This window comes from Lepisosteus platostomus, chromosome 1, assembly GCF_059453375.1.
Source record: "Lepisosteus platostomus isolate fLepPlt1 chromosome 1, fLepPlt1.hap1, whole genome shotgun sequence".
Classification (NCBI taxonomy): domain Eukaryota; kingdom Metazoa; phylum Chordata; class Actinopteri; order Semionotiformes; family Lepisosteidae; genus Lepisosteus; species Lepisosteus platostomus.
In genome coordinates, this window is record NC_142611.1 from 55,104,998 (window position 1) to 55,118,200 (window position 13,203).

Sequence of the window (13,203 nt, forward strand, 5' to 3'; positions counted from 1 at the left end):
GATCTTTTGTCCTGCATTAATTTGTCATTAAACATTGATTTCTAAACACCTCCCAGCATGAAGTATGTTTCCTAGTGTCAGCAACATCACTAGTGACTTTCAGCTATCATAAATGCACATCTGAAAAGGACAAGTCCTTTGCTTTCTTAAATGCCCATCCATGTTTATAACAGTGTTACACCACTAAAAATGACATTTTATTAAGTGTGCTTTCGGCCCTGGTTCATTTTTTAATTGCTGGGTTACTGTGTTACTGGACGATCCTCACATTGCCTGCCAGCAGCCTGCCCTATCCCTGTACAAACAAGGTGCCCAGGAAAGGTCATAGAAGCTGGTCCAGTCTTCCACATCACCGCTGTTCCCACAGTTGCTTATGGACATTTTTCCTAGACATCCACATTAGGAGATGTTTTTTTTTAAATGTGTCGATATAAACAGGCGGGGAGAATAAATAATTCTTGCCCCGAGGCTCAGGTGACAAACTGCGTCCCTAGTGCATTCACCCATCTTAGGACCGATGTGACCGACCTCAAACTGGGATATAAAAGGGGGCCAAAGCTGTAGCTTTGATCCCTTTACACCTACATGTTCTTTGCACCCATATGAGCCAGAAGGGTCTGAAAGGCCTCCTCTCATTTGTAGACTCTCTGTTCCTACTTCTCCTGCTACTCTCACTGACACAACTACCTCTTTCCCACCTCACTGCACACGGGTACTCAGCTCCTTATTGAATAACCTGCGGAGACACACCTGACAAAGTCATATTATTAAAAGTGTGTTTACAATGCATTAGATTTCTCTCACTGTGACCTGCGTTAAGTCACCCTGTGCAAAGCTGTCAGCCAAAAGCCCAGATTAATAATCTAACCTGCACTATACCTCCCAGCCCTGGTACTGTATGTAGCTACACCAAGAAAGACAGGTTAGGGAAAGTATCTCGAAGAGCTATGGAAGAAAACAACACCATACAGTATTTCCTTACCTTATTTATTGCCTGGATGCAGGAATGGGGTTTAAGGAACTTTAAGAGTGTGTTGGAGCAGACTGCTGGGTGGCACTATCTGAGATGCCCCATCTGGACATCCTAGCCTGCTGAGCAGGTCCAGCTCATCAGAGCTACAGCCTCAAGGTTAACATACGGAGCACTAACTGCACTATAAGCCTCCTGTGCCATACAGAATTCCCACTGCCAGGAGCCGGAGGCCTGAAGCCAGCACTCACCTCGGTTTGTTCTGTCCGTCCTTGGAGCCGAACCAGCCCTTGTGTTTTTCCTCTGCAGGCGGCTGGACAGGGCCGCTGCTCTGCTCGGCGGTCCTGGGGCCCTCGCCGCCCTTTCCTGCAGAGTCGCTCCTACCGTGAGAGAACAGGTTCAGCTTGTGCTTCTTCCCCTCGCCGGCGGGATCCGCCGCCGCTGCCACGGAGACCATCGGCGTGGCAACCTGGACCGGCCTGCCTTCCGGCCGGGCAGAGGCTGCCCCACCCCTCTCGGCGTGCTCGGGAGCAGACGGCACTCCCAACTTCTCCTCAGCCTCCTTCCCGGGCTTGTCCAGAGACCACCTGCGGGTGTCCGAGGGTGTCTTCTCTTCGCTCTTCCTGGCCAGGTTCTGCAGCGAGCGGGAGAGCGGCGCGGACTTCGGCATCAGCCCCAGTGAGGCCGGCAGGGTTGACGAGGGGGCCCCGCCGGCTGTCGGCTCGTTATACACGTGGCTGCCGTTGATGCACAGCGAGGACTTGGACAGCACCCCACTCTGGGCTTTCAGGGTCTCCACAGAGCGCGGCTGGGGCAGCGTGGCCACAATCTGGCTCGCCTCGTCGCTGAACGCCCGCTTGTGGGTCTGCAGTCTGGGCGAGGGCTGGACTGTGTGGACTGGGGAAACAAGAGGAGGAGGTGACATTAAGAGAACTGAAGAAGTGAAGCGTCCACACAGCTTAATGAATACCAAAATCAACTCGTCAAGAAATGCAGCTACAACAAACAGTGTACAAAATCGTACACATGGGACATTTTTCTTCACTGTCTGAATTCAAATAATACCACTGTCTTTAAGTTCCCCTAAGTGTTTATTTATAGCTATGAACCCAGTCTTGAAGTTTTTCACTCCTCTGGGCCCTGACATCCCCATTCCTCCAAACCAAGGGTGCACAAGTCCCTCCTGGGAGTCCACCTCTGCTCTTCACATATTAACTGGGCCAGTTTAACACTTCTAAAAGGGCTTCTCCTACTGAAGAATGGAAAAACCTGCTGGATTCAGTCCCTCAAGAACTTCCTTGAGATTCTGCACAGGAGCTCCAAGTTGCACAACACAGGAATTCTTAAAATGCCATGGCTGGAATGTTGAAAGCATTCTGGATCCTAATGCAGTGAATTGCCCTTCTCTGAGTCCAGCCATGAGAACCCCAACAGAAGCCACATACTGGTTCACCCAAAAACAAAGCAGAAACATTCAGCAGCATACTGAAAGGACCATATTAGTGCCTTTAAATAACCCTTTTCACTGATATTTAGTGGACTGATGATGTTCTCCATAGGACAGAAACACTTCTGCACATATTTTGTTGATTTTGAACGTTTCGTCAAATGTTTCTAAGTAGATTCTGATTTTTTTCAATGCTTTGTGTGTGTAGACAAAGTTTTTCTATTTGTAGTTTAAACTTTATACCGTCATGCCACTGTTATTTTGTTTAAAGCAAGGACTATCAGAATTTAACATTTTGTTACTATAATGAACCTTCTTAACTCACGCCTGCCCAGATAAGGAAGTTAAACAACCTAAGAGCTGCTTAAATCTTTCACCTCTACCTCTTATTCTCAAATGAGGTGCCTGGAAACTCCACACTTACACAAACCCTGACCTCCTTCACAGCGTGGCTTAAGTGCCACTCAATGTTGCGGCATATCGCCGGTCTATACAAAGTTTTACTCAATCGGGTTCTTCTTTAAATCAAATTGTTTGTTACCACTAAAAAACGGTGTCAAAGTAACGCCTCTGTATCTTGATGGCTGGGGACGCTCACCTTAGGCCTCTCCTAGCTCTGCCCTCTGGAGAGAAGAAAAGCCCTTTACAGCCTCACTAGCAGTGCAGAGTGCAGCACCTTCCCCCAGAACCACAGCCGGCCCAATCGAAACCGCTATCAACTAGAAGCAGAGCCCCACACTCACCCGGGCTGTCCACTGTCAGGCTGCTGCTGTTGCTGGGCGAGTTGGACAGGTCGGACACGACCACACTGATGCCTGCAGTGGGGCTCAGGCTGCCCCCCGGAGAGGACGACACGCTGCTCTCCGAGCCCAGGGAGGTGTTGGAGCGCGTGTCCGACGACTTGCGCAGCTTGTTCTTCTGGAAGAAGTTCTTCATGCGGTTCTTCTTCCCCTCTTTCGGTCCTCCTTCCTCGTCATCCTCTTCCTCTGCGCCCCCCTCGCTGGCCGTCCGGCTGCCCCCCCGCCCAGAGAGGGCCCCGAAGCCGCTGGGCACGATGGCGGAGGCCGACTCCACCTCCCCGCGCTTTTTCCCCTTCATCTTGTCCTTGAGTTTCCCAAAAGTGGAGCGAGACTTGTCCTTCATGGACAGGTCGTACATGCTGGCCGTCAGGTTGTTGCGAGTGAACTGCACGGTGATCTGGACCTCACCACGCTCCTTCTCCTTCTTCCCTGACTTGGAGTGCAGCTTGTACCACCTGGAGAGACGGGGAGGGGAACAGAGGCGAAGTCAGCACCTCAGCAGGAAGGACATACATCCCAGGTGCAGCCTGCAGATCCTGGGCAAGCCCGTGAGCTACCAAGACTATGCAAGTTTGCAGATGTGCTGTGAAGCAGAAAAGTGATGGAGAGGAGACCGACAAAAATGACACAAACCCAGACCAATTTGGAAATGCTGGAAATCAAAAGTTGCCGAACCAAGCAACCTGAACTCTCTTCCACATCTTACTCAATGGAAAAGGGATGCTTAGGTTGCAAAATGTGTATACCCAATTCTTTCAACACAAATAACGGTAACAGAAAATCTCTGGAATGCTCTTTCTTTATGGTCCCCACTGATAGCTGATATCACCCCTACTCTTGCAAACAGCGCCACACTAATTTTTAATGACCAAGCAGTCAGGAACTTAGATCAACGTCTCATCCATAGAACGGCGCGCCCCCCCATATTGCAGCACTGGTAAGGAAATTCTGTGTCACAGGGTAAAGAGCCACTACTTGCCCACCAACACCCTTTGCAGCAGCAGATAGGTTTTCCTTGGAGGCCTTCAATTCCAGGACTGACCAGGTTTGGCTTTTGAGGTGCATCCAGATCAGGCTAACGGGAGTGGGACAGCTGCAAAGTGGCGAATCTGCTCCCCATCCCTAATCGGCAACAATTGTGATCGGAGCTCAAGCTCCTTACTAATTGGATCATTCAGCCCTTATTTATCAAAGTGGAACAGTAAACAACGCTCTTAAGGCTCCACCCTACAGAGAAAGCAGTCCCCCCTCCTGATGCTTCAGAGCAGTTGGAAAACACCCTCTAGTCAGAATAAAGTTTTTACCTGCACAGTAACAGAATCCTTTAAAAGCACAGTTGATCTTACATTACCATTGTGCAAGCTTAACTGAATGAGTTAAGTGCTTAGCACATTCTGCAAAGCCTTCCCACCCAGCCCGCAAGTAAGTCGAAGTGATGAAGACAAGCACCCACATCAATGACATTTATTCCATGTCATCTGGGCAGGAGGCAGACAGACAGGTATGACCACATTTTATTTCTAATTTTACCTTCAAATAGATGCTACATACAGTTAACAAGAACCACAAAACCACAAATCAACAAGAACAAGAGGCTGCAGCTCAACCAAGCTAACCATACGTGTAGCACAAGAAACACTAACCCTAATTCACACAAGCAAGACCCTTGGATACTTTCCTCACAAGGGATGACGTCCTTTCTAGAAGCTGAAACAATGGTGTTTCAGTCTGACCAGAGAGACAAAACGCCTGCTCACCATCCCAGTCCACATTAAAAAATACCTACCTAGATATACAATTACACTCCATTACAAATTATACACTTGTAAAGCTTTTCTCAAATTCACAGCCAGGGTTGTAATCCAATACAGCAAGGCAAATACCACCTTTGTTCCACAGGAAAGTGGAAAGATACCAGATTTACAGTAATCCTTGTCACTAATTAAACCACATCCTTTTACACTTTTGACTCAGAAACAGCACATAATTTAACTAATTTAAAATATTTACATATCATCTATGCAGGCAGAGTGAAGTTCAACACCATGACCTGAATGGAGGACAGAGAAAACAGGGGAACAAGCTCACCTGTGAATGTCAGAGGTGTGAAAGTGTACTGAGAAACTGGTTTTTGGCAAACCCAGGCTCAAACACACACATTCAGCGTGCTACAGTACAGCTCCAGGCACGAAAAGCTACAAAGTGATTTAATTAAAACTTCACACCTTAAAGTCTATCTACTTTCAAAGCATTTGTGATACATCCAGTCTTACTGCGAGGGCACGCAATGATTTATTGACCCTTCTGCAGTACAACACCTCCTGTAATGCCAACCCTACTTTTGAATTTTGCTCCAGCTCATGTTTCTTTTAAAAACAACTCCCGTTTTATCTTTTTACTTACTCCCAGGCCACAGTCTTACTGGTTCACATCATGGCTACTTTAAACCACATTTGAAGCCGGGACTCTTCCTGGAACTCTCCTCCACCCTGGTTACTGTGAGCAGAGAGGCCGAATCGGGTCAGGCTCAAGGCTGAGGAACCATTCAGGCTTTGAGGCCACGTGATCTGCTCTTCACACGCATCCCGAAGTACCAATTTTCCGTTTTGCTGCCCAAGACGTGATAGGTCTCCACGGGAAGCACCTCCTGTTTTTACAGCACCAGCTGACCTTTGCTGCCAGCATGTCAGGTGTGATTCAAGGAATAAGCTACCCCATCATACGGTCAGTGCCAAAGCCATCTTCTCTCAAGTTCAAGTACACGTTTGTGTCATTCCAGTCATATACAGTACAAGTATACAGTGGAAAGAAATATCATTCCTCCTCGTCCACGGTGCAAAAACAGACAGGACACTGACATGGACATTGTAGACAGGATACACATAGTGCAAAGTGCAGACAGTGCAAATTACAAGGTAAATACATAATATAATATACTGTACACAACACACTGGGGGGATTTAAACCCTGTTTCTGGAATTGGGGCCGGTGCAAGTAGATTCCAGGGTGTAGAGGAGCCTGACAACCTGAGGGAAGAAGCTGTTACAGAGTCTGGTTGAGCTAGCCTGTATACTGCGATAGCTTTTTCCAGATGGTAGGAGGGCAAATAGGTTATGAGAGGGGTGGGAGAGGTCATCTACTATACTGGAGGCCCAGTGTATGCAGCATTTGAAAGAAAGGGCTTGTTGAGATTTTTGTTGTGACCTGGGGTGTGAAATGCCCTTTCTAGGGGTGCTAGATTTGCCAGATTTTTTGAGAAGGTAAATCATCAAAAACACAAATTGCTTCAACAGTTTTTGATAGGGGAGCCTAGAACATATTTTGAGTACCGAAGGGGAACCGGCTGAAGTAAAAGTTAAGGAAGGTGAAGAGGCAGGGAAGAACTGAATGGCTTGCTTTTGTTTGAAAAGGCAATGTTCTTACTCAGCTGCTGTACATAACACACCGAGACAAATCACAGATCTGTCACTCCAGCAATTCTGCTTTACAGCATAAAGGAGCAGAGGCAAACACTATCAAAAACACACTTGTGGGGATGAAGCACAACCTCATGAAGTCCAAACTCTTGTTCTTACAAAAGCACCTCTCTCCTTATAAAATAAAAGAAGAAAGGGGGCAGTGGGAGTAACTGTTCCCAGAAAGGCTTGTGCTTGTACCCTATGGCCACTCTCAGGTGGAGATGCTGATGGGCACCTCTGGTCTTGTCGGAAGGATGTCCCTGCCACACCACGCTGTACACAGGGATGCGGGTTTCCTGTTACCGTCAGCAGAAATTGCAGCACTCTTATCTGTGGATGTGTGAGCTTTTTTATTGTGAAGTGACTTGAGATGTTGTGAAAGATGCCAAAAGGTCATGGTTAGTTTTCAAAGTGAAGAGAAATGTTGCTTTACTGCAACTTAGAGGAAGCTAGCATAAAGTCTGTTCTTGACAGTGCAGCAAGTAAACCTGTCAAACTGTTCCACATACTGGTGTTTCTAAATGAGGAAACCAAGGAGCACAGAGGTTTGGAAATTAACCTTAAATAATTAAGATTTCTACTTTATAACACAAAGAAAATGCACATACAAGTAAAGAACACCTGTTCCTTAATATATTTTAATGAAAAGCAAATGTTTCAGTTAAAAAACTCTGACAGTTTCATTTAACAGTCTGGAATTAAGTCATCAAATGTAATTCCAGCACAGCCTGATAAAGTTGATGCCCACTGACTGGTCAAGTAGCCGGACACGACCAGAGACTTACCACAGTCTCACACTTACACATGAGCGCATGGCACTGTTAACTCAGTTGAAGTACAAATGAAAAGTTTCATGATAATTAGAAATTTTAAAACAATGTCTTTTCTTTAAAAAGGAGATGAGAAGCTGAGAGAAAGGGAGGATCAGTTCTGTCCTACTTTCACTTCCTGTAAACATGCCCCCCCCCAGAGCCCATAGCCAACCACTCCCCCCCAGAGCCAATAGCCAATGACTCGCCCCAGAGCCCATAGCTAACCACGCCCCCCCAGAGCCCACAGTCAAACAAACCTCTGCACCTCCACACAGAGTGAGGCGCCACTCCACAGGCACACCACATCTTGCAGCAGGGCTGGCCTTTTTCTCCACTTTCTCTCCTTTCGTCTTTTGTTCTGCTTCCTTCAGTCATTTCCCTTGTTTCCTTTCCCCTGTTTCTGTCCTAATGCGATCTGTTCCCTGTATTTTCTCCTTTCTAGATAGACTGCTGTGGCTGGCTGATCGATTCCTACAGAAGTGATGTGAGCCATCATCTGCTCCGCCATTCAATGCAGTGGAAGGCAGGGCAGTGTTGTGGAAGAGGCCCAGATCAGATACACAGGATGCCCTGAGCACAGGTAGAGTAGTAGACTTCAGCTAGGCTCCAGGATACCCTCGCGGTAAGAACAGATTAGAAGTCTCAATCAATGAGTCCCAATCCCATCTCTCTGCTGTGTGCACTGCCCACAAAGCACCGACACAGCAGACTTTTGGACCTTTCAGCATCAAAGCCACAGCTTTGCTCACAAAGTGCACTAACAGGAAGGACCAACACCATGATGTAGCTCACAAGGGAAACGGGACCAAGATCAAACTAATGAAACTCTGGAGGATGTTTGCTACATAGCAGACTATAAGGAGAACCTTCACACATTCGCTCCAGAGTCTGTGGGTAATTAAAATTATCTCTGGACAGAAAGCACAATGTGGGCTAATGTGTGATTGCTCTCAGATCAATCAGCTTTCCGATAACATGTCATACTGCAGCAATGATAGAGCACCTATAAAAGGCAGATACAGTGAGCTATAAGCCAGCAAGCATTTATACTGCACTATATACTACAGATCAGAAATTTTATTATCACAGACCACTCAATTTCCTTCATTACTGTAAAGCGTTTTAAATGGTTATGTCATACTCCGATTCAGAGCACAGCTAAGCCAGCTAATTAGTAAATGCTAAGTTCACATGGAAATACAGCATATTTTAAGTCAATCTTGTCTTTTTATATCATACCTGCAACTTTCTTTAAAAGCCTCACAATACAGGTTTCTTAATACAGCACTGTGTGCATTTAATTTCACCATGAATGCCCTCTGAAGACCGAGAGCAGAAACTCCTTCATACAGATGCAGGGTGGAACCGGACCCCTCAGGAGGTAGGCTGGAAACAGAGGCTTTTCAGCACTCGCCCAACATCCTTCTGATATATCTGTCTAGGATGAAAAGGCACCAGATTAAGCAGAGGTTTTCACTAAGGATGTCCTACTTGGGAGTCTCCTGTGTAGCTGCGAGTCTGATCAGTAAAGGCCAGGCTGTGCTGCTGGCGGCCCAGTCTGGTTCAGGCCATCCTGCTGTGACATGAGATGGTGGAGGGCTGGCCCTAACACCCCCTGCCAGCTTCTTTCCAGTCACGCCAGCCTCACCGGGCACTTTGAAGAGATCTGAAAAGATGGCATTATGAACAGAGCCTTGAGTCGTGCAGGGCAGTGGCAGGGGGCCTGAGTGGGAGAGTGTCCGTGCGTTGGCAGGATGCACAGCCCTTCACTTCCTCCTGCTGAGCTCGCCGATACAGAGAGCTCCGGCACGCGGGCAGTGGCCACCAGCCTGCAGCCCGCATCTGCAGGAAACAGAAAGACGAGCGCGACCTCTCAAAGGCAGCCCTGAAGCAAGCACATGGGAGCTCAGATTAGCAGTTCAGGCTCATCAATCAAGCACAGCGGCAGCCAGTGTAACACACAGCAGCGCACTGTACTCTTCGCATCCGCCCGAGACCGACATGAAGAGTTAATTATAGTACGTCGCAGCATATCATGAAGAAAGAATGTACTCTTCACTTGCCTGTCCCCGCCAGCTCGTTTTCATCTCTGATCCGTTCAGAGTGGCTGGAACTACATGTTCACCTGTTTTCCAGGCTGCTTCTTAGTGGCTCTAATGACCTGAAGGACCGAGGCTCTCCGGACAGCTGCAGAGCCCTCCAGCACATGCATGGCTTTGGAAATTTACTGGAAACCAAGATCATTACAATCCCTGCTGCAGCAAATAGACTCAGATCAGACCGAAGGTGGCGAGAGAAAGCAGGCCAGCATTTGCCATTTTCTCACCCATTAGATACTGGACACTAGTCAGTGAAGCTGACTCATCTCCAGTGCTCACATATTAGATGAGCACTGTGAAAACGTTAAAGCCATCTGAGGACGCTGGGAGAATAAAGGTGCCGAGCTGTTAACCGAGCCCAAGTTTCATTTGTAGATAAAGAATTTTCAATAAAACAGTCAGAAGTCACATGCTTGGGACTCAAGCACTAAAGTTCACATCCTCTCCTAGATTCAATGTTTTTATAAAGCTCAGTACTTGGGAAAACTCAGCCTGAAGTCCAAAACCTCTTCTAAAACTTTAACAAGGAGCTCTGGGAAACAGAAATTTCAGCCTCCACCACCATATCCTTTTTTGAAGTAAAAGGACATGTCTCTAAGGTAAACGGGCCCAGCTTTTCTGGGCACATCCCTGATCAGTGAGAAATGGTTATTCAATCATTTAGCATAACCGGTTTTTAGGAGGAGTTAAAATGGTGCCGAGTCAAGTGATCTAGAGCTTCAAAATGGAGAGCACCGGCAGAAATCTGTCTACTAGCACACGAAGGAAAGAAAGCAAGCAGCTCATCTGGCTGTAAAAAGATGTAAAGAGATTTTACATCAGGATCCGTTCTTCCTTCATTCTTAATTCAATTTAAAAAAAAATTGCTTTTGTGCCCGTTTCATAAATTGTCAAATGATCATACAGTTGGACCACCCCGAAGACATAGGGAAACAGTAAGAGCTCTTTCACTAAAGTGATAAGTTTCACCAATTAAATTGTGCTGCGCTATTGAAATGTCAGCCAACTCAAATGAACTCTCAGACCATATCGTACAGTGCCAAAGCCACCTTGCAGACTGCACTCGACTTCCACAGTCCCCCAACACAAACAGGTCAGTTGAAGGGGGTGGGTGGTACAGTATACACACTATTGTGCCCCGTTTAGAGTTCAATTTCCCTGCTTCTCAAGCATTAACAAGCAAGGTCTCCCAAAAGTGCACATGGTGACTCAGATACAAGAATGTAATGGCTAAATATGAGGCTGCTGGGAAACAGACTCACAATGCATGATGGGATTCAGTCAGAGTTTGGCGATGAGTGTACAGGACAGTAGAGCACAGCACTCAATGTCAGGGATAGCGCACAGACCAGGTGACCCCAGACGGGACGCATGCTACTTCACGGTCAAGTTTAACATGAAATAAATGTCTTTTTGTACCACACCTCTAGATTTTTCACGGCTATTGTCGCTCGCAGTACAGTAGAGAGAAGAGCGCATATCAGAGGTGCTGCTGGAAGGCAGCAGTTTGTGGCTGCCCTGATGTGGGGGAGAAGAAGAGTTAACAAACTCCTCTCTGCCGATGAGGTAATTCAGTCAGCTCCTGATACGGAAGACAGCTATGTAATACTACACGAACAACTGCCACTGATGCAACACTGGGTACAGAACTCTGCTGTCGATCTTACTTTGTCACCATTGCCCTCTCAGGCCCGCCTGTACTGCCGGCCGCCTGCGTCCTGCTAATTGAGGTCACAGAAGCACTGTGAAGATTTCCCCCTTACTGTAGGTGATGAGATGTGGGCACATTTTCCACTAATCACAATGCAGTACTTTGGAGGTTTTATTACAAAGGATTATATGACTGTCTTACAAATCCAAACAATAAAAAAACACACTGAATGTGGAGTCCTAAGGCTGTTTAAAGAGATTGAAAATAACTGAAAATTGAAAACAACTGACTTCCATTCATCCCATAATTTGCTAATTTCAATTTAATAATAAAAAAATAAACTGTTATTGCAAGCACGCATTCATTCAGTTGACAAGAGGGACCAGTTAATTGAGACCATGCTTTCTTATTATTCTGAACCGGTTACCTTTGCTATATGCAAAAATAACTATTTGCTGCACCTTTGGCCTATTTTGAACAGTGCAACAATTCTCAGCCCTTTTCATGAAGTGCTTGTAATACGTGCACTTGAGACTCAATTTCTCCTAAGTAAATCTAAGCACTTTTAATTAGTTGTGAGTAATTCGTTTTTGTCACTGAATGGGTCATATTACATGCAGGATAATAAACAGCTTTACTGTGAATATACAGTAATTCAGATCCTTGTCTTTGATTTTAAGCCGTAATTAACCACAGCAGTGTTACCTCCTGATCTTGTCAGGTCTCTAAAGCTCGGCAAAATTGGGTCTGGTCAGTACTGCCATGGAAGAACTGAAGAAAATAAACATGCTGCTGGTAGTGGTGTTGGTTGACCAGTAGGAATCAGCGCTCCAGTATTGCGATCAGGGAAAAAGCCATCTTTCAGGTGAGACATTACACTAAGGCCACACACTTGAGTCAATATTAATTCCATGTCATTGTGTGGAAGTCCAGGAATGTGATCCTGATGAAATTCCATTTTGGGATGGCCCAGTCTGGCTTGCCTCAAGTTCTCCCCTAATTCAATAGGTGAAGCAATTTTCACTCCTCCTGCTCTGAAATGCAGGGGGGCCTCCTGTTGCAGAATAGCTGATGTGTGGTACCCTCAAGTGATCGCTTCTGTTACTGCTATGTACTGTAAATGCACGGAAATAAAGTGTGAGCTTGTACCAGGAAGTACTCATATGTATTGTTTTTGCATCTTCTGAGTCCACTATTTGCTCCTGTATGACCGTAGAACTTAAAATTATATACTTATTCATCCCACTTTTTGAGGGAAATCTGAAATGATTGCTTACATTTCATGTGAAGGTAGGTACTTGGTTGATGGTCCCTTACCATGAGCTGTCTGTACAGCCTCAGACCATATCCGCAGTTTTACTGAGTCACTCTGTAGCTTGCTACACATTCCTGTGATAACTAATTTTTAAGTAAACATTAAAGCAGAAACATGAAGAAGTCATAATTATATAAATGGTGTAATGAATGTAACTGCTAAAGCAAAAGAGATTTACTTCATTGGGTATTAAGTAAATGTAATCAAAAATCACTTATGTGTTCCCCAAAACATGAAAGCATTCACTTTTGTCTTTTAGCTAAACTAAAGACCTAAAAAACTTTGTGAACTCAGCAATTAATATTTATTGAAAGACCAAACATCTAACGGTTGTTTTAAACACTAAAAACTGAGCTGGCTATCAAAAACAGCTCGCAAGGATATACCCTGAGCTTCAGAAGACGTTTTAACTAACAACTAAGATCAGCGCTATGTTGGTCCCACATTAATGAGACAGCAAGTTCAGGGTTTTACTGCTTCACCCTGGTTAAAAGACAAACTTGTGTCATGGAGGTTCTGGAGATGGGTCTCTTGGAGTTGTGGTGCTGGACAAGTGTTAGAGACACAGCACTTAACGGACTTAATGAAACATTATAACTTAACAAAAAAATTAATGGCAACTTTGTCAAACTTGATAACTTGAAAATAAAT

The 13,203-nt window shown here is 45.8% G+C and overlaps 1 protein-coding gene across 6 annotated transcripts in view; it reads right to left on the reverse strand.

Annotated features, from left to right (window-relative positions):
* The window catches only part of rab11fip5a (RAB11 family interacting protein 5a (class I)), a 56,395-nt gene that overhangs the window by 18,920 nt on the left and 24,272 nt on the right, over positions 1-13,203 (reverse strand). For all 6 annotated transcript variants that reach the window (XR_015937094.1, XM_088632785.1, XM_088632793.1 and 3 more), the window contains 2 exons: positions 3,161-3,672; positions 1,222-1,867 (listed from right to left, as the gene is read on the reverse strand). Coding sequence is in view for 5 of the 6 variants with exons in the window: in XM_088632785.1 (XP_088488911.1) it covers positions 1,222-1,867; positions 3,161-3,672 (1,158 nt within the window). In the remaining variant the exon portion in view is untranslated. The remainder of the gene's footprint in view (positions 1-1,221; positions 1,868-3,160; positions 3,673-13,203) is intronic.